This window comes from Neophocaena asiaeorientalis, unplaced genomic scaffold (genome assembly GCF_003031525.2).
Source record: "Neophocaena asiaeorientalis asiaeorientalis breed wild unplaced genomic scaffold, Neophocaena_asiaeorientalis_V1.1 scaffold226, whole genome shotgun sequence".
Taxonomy (NCBI): Eukaryota; Metazoa; Chordata; class Mammalia; order Artiodactyla; family Phocoenidae; genus Neophocaena; species Neophocaena asiaeorientalis.
In genome coordinates this window covers 11,499,268-11,514,493 of record NW_020173037.1, presented here as the reverse complement: position 1 = coordinate 11,514,493, position 15,226 = coordinate 11,499,268, and the positions used below count along the sequence as shown (strand labels likewise).

Sequence of the window (15,226 nt, the reverse complement as noted above, 5' to 3'; positions counted from 1 at the left end):
TTTTGCCATGAAAGACCTGAGAATTAGGATGTGCACATCTTGGGGGACCATTATTGTGCCTGTCACAGAGATCAGGTAGCCTTAATTGGAACCCTTTCTATAGGTCAGAAGATCAGCCAGTGCATTGCCAGTAAGTGTGTTTCCAGACCAGGCCATGTCAAATGTGTTTTAGTCTACATATCATTTGAAATGTAGAAATAGAATGTCACTTATGCTCAAAGAAATAAAATGTGTGTATTTTGGTAAATAAAAATGCATATATATTTTTACGTTCTGATGTAAGACAGCAAAACGATAAATAAATGGTTGACCTGTGAAACCTTATATGAAATCCCCTTCTCTGATAACCTGGAGACCAGGATTAGGTAGTGAGCCACTGAAGTGGCAGTTTATTTAACCCTGCATGAACCGGAGCCATGCAGCCATTGCTGAGGATCATGGTCAGCATGTCCTTTCTTTCCCCGATGCTTCTTTGCTAAGATGCTTGTGGACTCAGAATAATAGCAGGTGACCCCAGATGGCAACTCCACAAGATGCTTACGTGGCCCCTCAGATGGAGAGTTGATCCTTGTTTCTATGTAGCTAAGGGGCATTCTGTAGAATTCATTCCCTCACTCAGAGACATCCATGTGCATGCATTTGCCACAACCGTGGTAACTAGAAACTAGCCCTATGTGGGAAACATTGGCCAGAATGCCTCCAGGAATTCCAACATCTGATTCTGATTCTAATTCCTGCCCTATTCTCATCGCGACCACTCTTGTACCAGCTCTCTGGGAAAGCTGGGAGTGGAAGTAAAAAATTCCGTGTAAGAAAGAAAAAAGAGGTCTGGGAGAGAAAGAAGATGAGCTTTATGACTTGTAAGTTCCTGTTCAAAAACAGGACTGATGTTTTGGTTAGAGGCCTCAGGAAGGAAATGTAGTGGCTCAAATTATCCCCAGATGGGGCTGTTTATCTCATTGTTCCCTTCAAATGGAAAGTAGCACTCAATTGTTGAGTAGAGTTCTGAGCACTTACTGGTCACTGGCACTGTTAGTATTGGGTATTTTCATGGGTCTTGTTGGATGAGAGACTTTATATACATAAGGAGTCACATTACATTTGTCTATGTGTATCAACATATACAAACTCATGTGAAACCATCTTATACTTGTTAAATACTTGACTTTTCAGAGTTCTTTCACTTCAACTATTTCACCTGATCTTGGCAGCAATTAGAAATATGAACAGAGAAGATATGAAAACAGAGTCAGAGAGATTAGCCATATTATTCTCATCTCGCTTGGTCACAGGGCTAGTTTGTGAGCACTTAGATTAGAACCAGGTTCTTAATGTTCAAACCAGGGCTCTTTCTACTTAATTATGTCGATTTAAAAAAAAAAATCCAGTAACTCAAGAGTTAGAGCAGAGTTTTAGTTATGTCAGAACTATCAGCTATAACACCAGTTCCCACTTACAATGTATATTTAACTTTAATTAACGGTAATTTGGTGGTGAGGCAGAATAAGAAACAAAGAAAAAAAGGAAACAGCATTTCATGCAGTGTTACATAAAAACATAACAAGATCTTGAAAAATGCAATATTACATAAAGAACTAAGGAAGACCTGGAAAAAAACAAACACTTGCTGCTTACTATTTTAGAAATAGCATATGGTTTCTTCCACATGATGAATATAAGGATCAAGCAAGTAAATGCAGAGATGACCTCTGAGCATACATGTTCAACGTGCACAGAGCAGAGCCTTTTCTGGTCAGTGTTATTAATCCCACTGAAGTTGGGGTGAGTGATATGCCATTAAATTTAAATTTAGGCTGTAGAATTTAGAATTCTGTCCTTTACCTCCTGTGTTTCTTTTTCTTAGTCTGGCTAATCTAAGCCTGTTGGACAAAAATTATTTTAACTTAAAATTGTTAAACACATTGTTTGGGGCTGGTTTGGGCCCAGAATGACTTTCTGGATCATTTATAACGTTTAACCAGGCTGAAGTTTTTTTGTTTGTTTGTTTTTATGCCAATCTACAAGTACACACAAAACTTCTTCCTTCATGATTTTGTCAGTTTTCAGTAAGTGACAATTTGTAATCTTTCAAAAATATACTTTAAAATAATACGATTTGTCTTTACCTAATAATTTCTTCTTGCCTTTGAAATATTTCTGTAGCCATATTGAATATGACAGGAAAAATCTCCACACCCACAAAATGTTCCTCCTAAATTCTCATGTATGTTTTGCTCTTGATATTTAAAGGCAGATATGAATACTACATTTAGTTAAATAGATGAAAAGTGGCTTCGGTTTTGAAATACTACTTTAGTCTATAAGGAACGAGGTCTGGCTCACATAAAGGGCAGGCTCATAAGCCTGTCCAATGCCACTGTCTTACCTCATACAAGGAGCATAAAACAACTCTTCAGGCCTTTATTCATTCAGATGGAATGTGTGTTTCCATTAGGAGTTCTACTCAAAGAGTGAATCTGCATACTGAGAGAATTATGTAGCAATCATCTTTCCTTAACCTAAAAGTAAAATACAAATGTGGAAAAGTTCACAGCATTTCATGTCCCCTACCATCCCCCATCAAGACCACCTGGAGACATGACTGAACCAAGAGGAGGTACTGTGGACCCTCAATGGGCTCAATATTAAGAGTCTGTACAATAACTTCGAGGTCCTTCTCTGATCAGCTGTGTTTTCTCATTTGCGTTTGTAGGCTGGAGGACGACTGGAAAGTCCATATCTAAAAATAAACAAAGAAAACCAGTAAACACCCTCTTATGTTACATTTCATTTAATGGGGCAAGTGGTAGATATTTTTGTTGAAATGATGATTAGCAAATCATTTCAATTCCTGAGATACTAAGGATCCTACCCTTTAAAGGACTTCGAAAGGGAGGATACACTCACTGTCTTCATTCTTCATTTAAGTTCTATTAGTTACAGAATTATAAAACCAAAGCACTAAGCCCAGGTTTCACTTTGAGGCAGTTTCTAAAGCTGATAAACTTGAGCTTTAGTTTTCACCATTTTGTGGGGATGAGGACAGGGCTGCCACCCATGTCATATAGACTGCAGTGTGTATCTATATGAAAGATACCTCTAGAATCGTGCAGTGGACAATTGCATACATGGCTCTGGTTGGGAGAGAGGCCAAGACCCAGAGTTTGCTTGGGTGAAGAGTCTAATAGGAAGCTCTCCACATAAAGCTAGTATCCCAAATGGTTATGTGCTATCTAAATCACCATAGCCTTAAATCTGCAAGGAAATTTGCTAGTGTTGAGTTTTGATGAGGAAGTGAAGAGCTCCCTTAAAAATGTCTGTTAGCAAGCTAATGAGCACACAATGTGGCAGGTCAAATTTACAATACCTATGTGTTCTAAGAAACCTCAGGCTAATAATTTAGTTTAAAATGGTCCTGTGCAAAAGCACAGAGCAGAAGTGAATGGCCCCAACCTTCAACCCAGCCCTCAAAGAATCCCCCACAAATTGCAAGAAACATAAACTCATAGTAAAAAACAGAGAGATGGGAGAGATAGGGAGAAATAGAGAGAGAGGGAGAGAGGTGGGGGGAGGGGGAACATTACACATAGGAACAATGCACACTGAGTGAGAGCCAGTAGAAACAACAGAAAGCCAGTCAGACCCAGAAAGACTTCAAATCCTGCACTTACCAGACACAGAATAAGAAAGAATTAGATTTGTTTTTCAAGTGATCAAATGGATTTTGAAATTAATAATAATAAAAAATCTCTTTTAGACATTAACACATCTGAAATTTTTAAAACTTGATGAATGGGGTTTAACAGCTAAAGAGAGAATTAATGGAATAGAAGACAGATTTGAAGAGATTAATCAGAATGTGACACAGGGAAACAAAGATATAAAATAGGAAAGAGGCTAAAGGACATGAAGAATAGAGTGATATCCTGACTTATATTTAATAAGACTTTCATAAAGAAATGAAAAGAAAAGAAGAGTAGAGGTAATATTTGATGATTTAATGGCTGAGAATTTCCTGGAATTGATAAAAGACACCAATCCACAGATTGAAGAACCAACTAGGATAAATTAAAGAGAAATTCGTATTTAAACATCTTAGTGATATTGAAGAACACTAAGGATAACGGTTCTTAAAGCAATCTCACTTTCCAATAGCAGATATGGAAGCCAGAAAACTATGAAATTATGTTTACAATATACTATAAGAAGATATCAACCTAAATTTGTTGATAAACCCTCTTATTGCTACATTTATTTTTTTAAGCATGATTTACAGGTATTTTCAGACAATAAAAACAGAAGTTGTGCCACCAGCAGACCTAATTTAAAAGTTATAATTCAGACAGAAAGAAGTGTTATCACATGGAAAAATTTGTGCTATATATAGAAATGATTAGTAGATATATAAGTAAAACTAAACAATTATTTATTATATAAAGCAATAATAATTTATGAGATTTAAAATTGAGATAAAATTATGACAATGGTATGTAAATCAGAAAGGAGATGATCAGAATTAAAGAGTTATAAAGTTCTTGTATTGTTCAGGAGAGGGTAAAGATAAGAATTAACTTTCAACTTTGGTAACTTAAGTATGCTTGATAACTTTTTAAGGCAGCCCTAAAAAAATAGAACAGAGAATATAATTTCCAAACTGGAGGAGAGAAAGAAATGGAATGTGAAAAAAAAATTCTATCAGTACAGAAGAAGGAAAAAAAGGAAAGAAAATAGAAACAGAAAAAATATGCCAACTTAAAGTGATAATTATAATAATAAAATATTAACAGAAAGCACATATATAGTACTTTTTATGTGTCTAGCACTGTTCTCAGTGCTTTATGTATCTTAACTCAATAATAGCACTACAAGGTAGGGTAATTATGATAGCTATTTTACAGATAAGCTGAGGGACAGAATGTTTTAAGTAACTAGCCTGCATTACACAGGTAGTAAGGAATAGAGCTAGTATTAAAACCTGGGCAGTATTTCTCAGAATCTGTTTTCTTAAAGGCTGTGCTATACTGTCTCTCACAAAGAGTAAGTTCATAGAAAAAAACATATATCATTAGTTATAAAAAATACAAATGGACTCTATTTAAAAGAAAAAACATGGCCAGACTGAATAAATCCTCCCAGCAATATGCTGTTTACAAAGGACACATCAAAAAACATAAGGACAAAAAAACATAGAGAATAAAAGGATGGAAACATATTTACTACACAAACACTAAGGAAAAGAAAGCTAATATAACTGTATTTTAAAAACAAAGTATGAGACAAAAAGCATTGCTAGAGCTAGAGGGTAACTACATAATAATAGAATATTCAATTAACCAAGTAGCCATAAAAATTCTAAACTTATATATGCTAATAACATAGCTTCAAAATATAGGAAGCAAAAATTGACAGAACTTTATAGAGAAATAGAAAAATCCATCAGCACAGTGGAAGAATTGAATGCTTCTCTCAGTAACTGACGGATAAAGCAAACAAAAAAATCTTTAAGGTTATAAAGGATTTGAAAAGTGTAATGTTGTGAACTGAATCGTGTCCCTGCCCCCCACCCCATTCATATGTTGAAGTTCTAATCCCCAGTCTGTCAGAATGTGACCATATTTGGAGAGGGGGTCTTTAAAGAAGTAATTATGTTAAAATGAGGTCCTCAGAGTGGGCCTTAGTCCAGTATGACTTGTGTACTTAGGACACAGTCATACATAGAGGGAAGGCCTTGTGAAGACCCAAGATGAAAATGACCATCTACATGCCAAGAAGAGCGGCCTTAAGGAAACCAGTCCTGAGACACCTTGATCTTAGGTTTCTAACCTCCAGAATTGCCAGAGAATAAATTTGTTTTTCAAATCACCCAGTCTGTGGTACTTTGTTACAGCAGCCCTAGCAAACTAATACATACAACAAATTAGCTTTATTGAATAGTCATACATGGAACAGTGAACCTAACAAATGCAAAATGTACTGTTTTGAAGCAATGTGGAACATATGTAAAATCAATTAAGTTCTAGGCTATAAGCAAGCCTCAAGACATTTCAAAATATTGTTTCATGCTGTCCACATTTTCTGATAATACTGCAGTTCAGTTAGACACAAACAATGATAAAGAACAAGAAAAGACCCCACAGGTTTACAAATTAAGACACATATAGACCTAACTTATAGATTAAAGAAAAAAATCATAATGGAAATAAAATGTTTCAAACTTAGATTATAAGAACATATATGTACGTGTGTGTATGTAAAGCCAAACTGGTACTTACAGAAAAATTTATAGCCATAATAGCTTAATATCAGAAAAGAAGATGGACTGAAAATTAAGTATAAAAATTAAGTTAGAAAATTAACAACAATAAATTAAGAGAAATAATAAAAAGTAGAAATTAAGTAGAGAGAATATACAGGAGAATCAATAAAACTGACAACATTTATTTGAGAAGAATAAAAATTTCAAATATCTGGTGAGAATGGCTAAAAAAGGAAAGCAGAAATAACCAATATAAGGAATGAAAAATGGGACAAAAATGCAGATACTATAGATGTGTAAAAGGTAACAAGAGGAAAATTTGAAGAACTAATTGTTTTAATAAAGAAGAAGGGAAACCTAAATGGCCTATAAAATATATTGAATCCATAATTTAAAATTTGTATAAAAACACATTAGCCCAGAAAGGTCTACACAGTCCTGTAGAAAGAAATAAATCCAGTAATACACAAACTTTTCAAGAGTTAAAGAGGAACACTGCTAATTTATTTTATGAGGCATAATCTTGGTATAGAACCCATAAGGAAAGTTTGAGATGGGAAAATGATAGGCCAGTCTCACCCATTAACATAGATGCAAACATCTAAAACAAAATATTAGCAAACACATTTCATAAAAAAATAAAATAGTTAATGCATTATGACTGCTTTGGGTTTATCTCAGGAATTCAAGATTGTTTTAACGTTGGGCAACAATTCATATAGTTCTTCACATGAACAATTTAAAGGAGAAAAATCATTACCATCTCAATTGCTGAAGAAAAAAGTATTCTAACAAAATAGTAATAGAAGACAACTTTCTTAACCTGATCAAAAGCCTACAGCAAACTTCACAATCATTATGCAATCTTGAAAGCATCTTCTCTTCAACATTTTACTGGCAGTCTCAACAAACACAGAAAGGCAAGGAAAAGGCTAAAAAAATGATAAGGGAAGGGAAGGAAGAATCAAAACTATCACTATTCACAAATGTTATAGATAGGTATGTAGAAAACCTAAAGAATTTACAGATAAATAATTAGAAATAGAGAGTTTAGCTAGTTTCTTGGATTCGAAATCAATGTTAAAAAAAGTACATTCCTATATACTAAGAAACAAGTCAACTACTAATCTATGATAATTTATTTATAATTGTATGAAAGTGGATAAAGTATTATGAATAAATGCAACCAAAGGTATAAAAGAGATATCTTTATTGAAAGGCAACGAAGAAAACCTAAATAAATGGAGAGGTATACCATGTCACATATTAGAGGACTCACATTCTTTGAAGATGTCAATTCTTCCTAACTTATCTACAGTCACTGCAATTCTAATCAAGATCCCAAATATTTTGCTTAAAGAAATTTTGGTACAGGACTTAACAAAGCTTATTCTAAAATTTATATAAAAAAGCAAAAGGCCAAGGATATGTGAGAGTGTCCTGAAGGACAAATTAGGAAGAGTTGCCTGAATAGTGTTATGAATTATTATAAATGGGCCTGGTGTTGCATATAGATAGACAAAATGACCAACGGACCAGAACAGAAAGCCCAGAAACGGTTCCATATATCTATTAAAACTTAATGTATGTCAAAACCAAGACTAGAAATCAGTGTGCTGGGACAGTTTGTTTTCTATATGGAAAAAAATGAAGTTGGAACCCTACATCATACCACTTGCAGAAATCAATTCCTGGTTATGAAACACATAAACATGAGTAGCAAAACTATAAAACTTTGAGAAGACCATATAGGAGAACACCTTTATATCCTTGGGATAGGGAAAGATTTCTTAATCAAAACACAGAAATCACTAAGCATAACGGCAAATATTGACATTTTGACTACATTAAAATCAAGAACTTTGGCTTATCAAAAGACACCGTAAAGAGTGAAACACCAGGCCACAAATTGGGAAGATACATTTTAAACAAACATGATCAACAGAGTCAATACCCACGCCCCAAAAAAGAGTCAGTAAGAAAAAAGCAAATGATATAATAAAAACCTGCAAAAGACTTGAATAGGCATTTCAAAGAAAGAGAAACCCAAACAACCAGTAAGATTCTGAAAGGCTTCAAGGAGAAAAAAATTAAAATCACAAAGGTATACCATTTCCCATCCACCAGACTGGCACACATTTATAGTCTAGTGAGGGCAAGGATGTGAAGCAGTAGGAACTCTCAGTAGCTAATGGAAATTAGTGCAGCAACTTTGTAGAACAACTTGGTGTTATCTAATAGCTTGTAGATATGCACACCTTTTGACTAAGGTATTCCACTCCTGTGTATATATTGGGTTGATCAAAAAGTTCGTTCAGTTAATGAATACATTGTTCAATAAAGTTCTTGGTGAAAATGAAAAATGTGTCTTTTATTTTTACTTAAAGCCGAACAAACTTTTTGGCCAACCCAATACCTAGAAGACTCTAGCACTCGTGAACCAGGAGACATTCATAACAAGAATATTTGTAATAGCCCTGTTTGTAATGGCAAAAAAGTGGATTTGGATACCCAAATACCCACTAGCAGTAGAATGGATAAATAAATTTTCTGGGATATTCTCATAGAAGAATATTATACAACAGTGAAAATGAATGAAAGACAATCACAGTACGAATGAAGTTCAGAAATATGATGTTGAGTGAAAAAAAAAGAAGTTGAAGGATAATTGTTGAGTACGAGTTCATTGATTTAAAGTTCAGAAATGTAAAACCAAGCAATAAACTTGATTAGGAACATAAATATATATAGTTGTAATACTAAAAAGAATAGTAAGAAAATGATTACATTATGATAGCCAAGAAGTGGGTGGAAACAACCTAAGTGTTCATTGATGGATGAGTGGATAAAGAAAATGCGGTGTATATATACAATGAACTAGTTTTCAGCCATAAAAAAAAGAGGGAAATTCTGCTATTTGTGACAACATGGGTGGATTTTGAGTGCATTATGCTAAATGAAGTGAGTCAAATAGAGAAAGACAAATACTGTATGATCTCGCTTATACATGAATCTAAAAAAACAAAAACAACCCAAACTCATAGAAAAAGAGATCAGATTTGTGGTTACCAGAGGCAGAGAGTGAGGAGACAAGGAATTGCATAAATGTGGTTAAAAGGTACAAACTTCCAGTTCTAAGACAAATAAATACTGGGGTTGTAATATACAACATGATGGCTACAGTTAACGCTGCGCTGTGGCATATTTGAAAGTTGCTAACAGAGTAGAACCTAAAACTTCTCATCACGAGGAAAAGAACATTTTTTTCTTTTTCTGTGGTCTACATGAGATGATAGATATTAATTAAACTTACTGCGGTGATCATTTCACAATATATGTAAGGCAAGTCATTATGCTGCACTTCAGACTTATACAGTGCTGGATGTCAATTAAATATCTCAATAAAACAGAAATTTAAAAAAGGAAAATGATTACAGGTGATTTAGGGTAACAGTTACCTCTGAATAGGGAACAGCAAGCAAAGAACCTAAAGGTAATGGCACATAATGTTCATTTGTATGTTCCTGATGAGTGAAAACAATAAGGGATAAAGTAGTTAAGTGAATTACCCCCAAAATCTCTACTGGTAACTAATAGAGTCGGGGCTTGAAATGGGACTGACTTCAAAGCCCTTTTCTGTCTTAGCTACTAATAGTGTACTGCTCTCAAGGTAGCTGCATAAAAGACTGATAATCAACTTTCCCATTTCCCCACACTTTGTGAATACTGATGCTTTGTGGTATCCTCTACTCCCTGCCATGGGTGAATTTTCAGGAAACAAAGAACCTTCTCCTTCTCTGAAGAAAGGGTGTTTAGTTTCTTTCTGTAGTCAAATCCCCTCTCTCCTCTACTACAGATATTTTTTAATTGAAGTGAGATTCACATAACATAAAAGTAACCATTTAAAGTGAAAAATTTGGGACTTCCCTGGTGGCGCAGTGGTTAAGAATCCCCCTGCCAATGCAGGCGACACGGGTTCGAGCCCTGGTCCGGGAAGATCCCACATGCCACGGAGCAACTAAGCCCGCGCAGAGCAACTAAGCCCGCGTGCCACAACTACTGAGCCTGCGCACCACAACTACCGAGCCCACGTGCCACAGCTACTGAAGCTGGCGCACGTAGAGCTGGTGCTCCGCAACAAGAGAAGCCACCGCAATAAGAAGCCCACACACCACAACAAAGAGTAGCCCCCACTCGCCATACTAGAGAAAGCCTGCGTGCAGCAACAAAGACCCAACACAGCCAAAAATAAATAAAATTAAATTTAAATAAATAAATAAAGTGAACAATTTAGTACATTCACAGTGTACTAACTAAATATATGATTCACTGCCTCTATCTAGCTGCGGAACATTTCTCCAAAAGGAGACCCATTAGGCAGTTGTTCCCTGTTCCTCTTTTCCCCCCAGGCCCGGGCAACCACCAGTATGCTTTCTGCCTCTATGAATGTACCTAATCTAGATATTTCATGTAAATGGAATCATACAGTGTTTGTCCTTTTGTGTATGGCTTCTTTCACTTAGCATAATGTTTCCAGGTTCATCCACCCTGTCGTATGTATCAGTACTTCATTCCTTTTTATGGCTGAATAATATTTCACCTCTACCTTTTTGCGTTTTCTTCCTCAGAACCTCCTGGGTTTCTCTCAACTCCCTTTCCCCTCATCCTAGTTAAAATCCTACTGCTCTTGCTCTTATCTAGCCAACTGTCCAGGATTCCAGCTGCTTTCCATCTATCACATTTCACTTTGATGGTCTGAGCCCTTGACTGGGTATATCCCAGTTTGGGGTTATTTGCAAATATGCTTTCTGCATAACTTCCTCTTCATTCAGTTCCTTGATCAAACTGTTCACTAGAACAGCCTAATGTGAGTATCCCTGCCTTGCCTGGCATCTAGAGCTCCATTCACCATCATCCACAGGATGCTAGGAGGTGCTGTGCCAGATGCTGTGCTGGTGTCAAGATTCCTCCCTTCTAGGGTTCTCCTTCCCCGTAATCTCCCACCCCTAACTCCTCATTCTTTACGTTTTCAGCTTTAAATGTCACCTCCTCTGGGAAGCTGTCCTCACTTGCATCCGGGTCAGGCCCGCCTAGTCTTCACTGTCACAGCCCCTGTGCTTCTCCTTTGGCAGACTTATCATACCTGTAAGTTAGCTAGCTCATTGTGTGACTATTTGTTGAGTACTTGTCTTCCCATCTCCTCTGCGATACTGTAAGGTCCAAGACAGCAGGGACCACATCTTTCTTTTCTCTAGCCCCTAGCATAGTGTCAGGCAAATATTAAGTGCTCAATAAATGTTTTCTGTGAAAAGACTGTCTAGTAAATTTGCTCACTGAACCTTAGCAGGCAAAATCTGAAGAAACCTTGGGTCCACTTGGGTCCACTTTGAGCAGCTTCTGGGGTAGCATTCTGAGCTGACTCACTTGTCCTGCTGTCCCGGCCCAGGGCCTTGATGGTGCTTACTTGTTATTTTCATATAAAGAAGCAGCAAAGGGCTTTGGACTAGTTGCAAGAATTATTTTCCATGAATTATGTTTAGAAATCAGTTCCTTTTGACTGGGGGGAAGGGGATAGGAAGGAGATTGAGTGGGATTGGTGAAAAGAGGAAGGGTGAATTTAATCTCTTCCTTGGTGCCCTTTTCCTGGGCAATAAAGTGTGATGAATGCTGAACAGCAAATGTAATAAATGTCTCAATATCTTGGCTGGGAGCTAGTCTAATTAGGAGCCATATGGCCTCTTCAGCTCAGTGGCTGTGAATTTATTTGGGTTTCATCCAGGTGAGTAGCAAGAACAGTTAAGCAGTCAACAGATTTTCCTGTGCCCTGAATCTCACAGTTTTAGATCCAAGGTCAACCCACTAGAAAATCTTCTCCCTTAAACACTCTATTTCCTCTCCTTCAAAAAAGTGGGGAAATCATGACTCTGCAAGAAAATTTTTGAGTTTAACGGAGTTTTCAGTCCACTGCTTGCAGCTTGGAAAAAAATTGAGCTTATCTCTTGTATTTTTGGTTTGCTTTGCCAGGGTATTTAGAGATAACAGGTTTCCATTTATGCTCATTTCTATACCTTCTTCCTTCCTTTTCTTTTTTCTTCATTTTTCTCTTTCTTTTCCTTCCTTCCTTCCTTCCTTCCTTCCCTCCCTCCCTCCCTCCCTCCCTCCCATCCGTCCTTCCTTCCTTCCTTCCTTCCTCTTTCTTTCTCTCTCTCTCTCTCTCTCACACACACACACACACAGACACACAGGGTCCCAGGGAATGGTGTTCTATCTCAAGATGTTCTGTAAAGCCCTCTTGACTGGTAGAATTCTGACTGCATTGTGGCCTTTATCTAACGGAGGAGTATAAGGTCTAAATGTGCTTGTTTTAAATATAACACTCAAAATTTCACAAAGTGGAACTTCTAATTTGTGAACATTTGAAAGGAAGGGAAATAACCTGGTATCTGTCACCTTTATCTTTCAAGCTTCAAATTTTCCAAGACAAAAAAGGGGGTATGGACAACCCCCCAAGACACTGTCTCTCTTCTATTTGCTCCTAATTGATTCATAAGAATAATAAAATTCCCCTGTGTTCCTAGAATGCCACTGGGATTATATTTTTATTCTGAGAAAGAGATGGGAATCAGTTTACAAGTTCTAAAATTACCAGGGAATACTGAAGATGCCACTGTTTTGAACTTCCCTCCTTTATTTCTTAAGGGTGGAAGTTAGATTATACCCTTTCACATACTTGAAAGAGACACAATAACCCAAGCAAATCTCTCCTCTCTACTAGCAAATCCCACCCTGTACCACTACTCTTGAACAGAAACTGTGTTTCTGTGGCTTGCAGCAACTCTGTGTATAATTATTGCTAGCCATACTGGCATAACAATGGCTTTAGAGATAACTCCTATAGCTCACTATCCCAATTTAATTGCTTAGGGGACATGAAGATCCATGCCAGACATGGTGTCACACATTATGAATGTGTCCACTGGGCTCTGATCCTGGAAGTATTGGGTGATGGAGGGGCAACAAGGTTTGAAATGTGTAGTCAGAATTGGTCTGTGGAAAAATTTCTTCCAAATTTACATCTGATATATGAAATAAACTAGATAGGAGTTTTCTTAAATCTGATAACAATCCCTAAAAAGTTAGACAACATTATCAATAATGAGTTGTAAAACTGAAACTTTTCTAATCTACCAATAATAAAAAACAAATTTTGAAGAAACATGCTAGAGGAAGGACAGTAGTTTTTCTATTCTCCCTAAGGAAATGATATTAATGAAATTATTATTAAGTGAAGAGGCAATCAAAGAATACGCGCCCAGAAAGCATAGGGGGAAAGTATTATAAAGGTGTGTCAGGCAGTTAATTAAGCTGTTGCTGTTTTTCAAATTTTATGATATTTAAGACATTTATCAGTTTTTAAGCTTTGCAATTTTTTTGTAATTTCTTTTTTTCATTATAAATAAGTATTCACTTTCAGATCTAATTTTGTATTTGTAATTTGATTTTCTTTTTCCCTAAAAGGACTGTCCAAATTGTGTAAGTTTCTGGCCCTTGAAAACCTTCATTAACTCTGCATAGGAGCTTTTGAATATTTAGGAATAGGATAGAGCTTTTCCTTTTGGTTAAGACTAACAGTAACACAGTCAAATGGGTTCGTGACTTACTAAGTCTGGAATCTGACCTCTGCAATGGAATTGGTAGCTCTGGGGTGTCAGAACTGAGAACAGTGAACGGCATGTAGATTTATCACCAACAACTCTGCAGGAAGGAAATCTGGGTGGAATTTGGCACTGAGTATGAATTTCTGCTCCAGAAAAGAAATCTTCTGCAAAGAAGGTCTGCTGAAATGCCCTGGTGGAGCTTTTATCTAATTTAAAAAGGAAAGACTTTGAGGCTTTTCAGAAAAGTATGGAACACTGGATTTGAGGTATCTAGGTTCAGTTCACCTAGACTTGGTTCCCGCACTATAAAGGAAAAGTTAAGATAAGCTTGACACAGTGGGTGCCGATGACAGTACTCTCCTATCTAACTGCCCCTTCCTATCCTCTGTCAGTGACTGGACTGGGTTGATGGATGTTGTGGGAGATCCTATGAACAATGGGCCCAGCGACCCCTGACATGATCTAATAACAGTTTATCTCCCTCAGAAGAGCAGATGAGGTTAACGCACTCATCATTCTTCAGCGACTTATGCCGAAGTCACTGGCTCTTCCCTGAAGAAGAGTTTATGCGTGTGTATCTGTTTAACCCATTTACGAGTAATACAGCTTGCTTGCTGTTTTTGGTGTGTATGCCCTGTTAGAAGATTTGTCATTTTATATCCCAAATGAAGCAAAAGAAAGTTGTAATTGTATTTCACGATGGGCCTACAATTTGGCTCCAGGGGCAGTAATACAAAATGGTGAGAACAAACCCCCTGTTTGCCAGACTGGCCACCCAGTGGTCCCCATGGAAAGGAGTCACAGCTTGCAGGAAAATCCCTTCTGTTCTCTCTGATCTCCCAATCCTAAAATGGTCTGAGACTAAGTACAATTCACATGATTGAAGACTCCTTTCCTTAAGCTGGACTCAGGGTGGGTAATAACTGGATATTACTTAGCATCACATTTGATAGGGAATTTGAAAGTATCTGGAAGCCTTTAAACAGTCTCTCCTCTGTCTGATGTCCTGGAATTTCTGCTTCATTGTGATCAAAGGAATCAGAGTACAGTACACAGAAGTGCACCATGCCTAATTTCCGCAGTTGTGACAGCAGCGGGTCACAGTCTGAATTGTTTATTTGGCTGTCCAGCCTTCTTTGTGACTTAGCGATGAAGTCTATTACCCAGAATAATGATGCATTCTGCAGGAGAAAATGACAGTAGGATTATGGCTGCAAGACAGAAAGGATGATGGCAGGTTTGACTCCAGTTTGTTTAAACAAAGGCATTTCCCAGAGAATATGAAGTATTCCTGATGATGTGAATTCTGTGA

The 15,226-nt window shown here is 36.9% G+C and overlaps 1 protein-coding gene across 2 annotated transcripts in view; it reads right to left on the bottom strand.

Annotated features, from left to right (window-relative positions):
- Nucleotides 1-2,406: 2,406 nt before the first annotated feature.
- DNAJC5B (DnaJ heat shock protein family (Hsp40) member C5 beta) overlaps nucleotides 2,407-15,226 on the bottom strand; it is an 82,616-nt gene continuing 69,796 nt past the window's right edge. The window contains exon 6 of one of the 2 annotated variants that reach the window (XM_024742646.1): nucleotides 2,407-2,740. In XM_024742646.1, the coding sequence (XP_024598414.1) occupies nucleotides 2,646-2,740 (95 nt within the window). In that variant the 3' untranslated portion in view covers nucleotides 2,407-2,645. The remainder of the gene's footprint in view (nucleotides 2,741-15,226) is intronic. The other variant, XM_024742645.1, reaches the window with a different exon arrangement.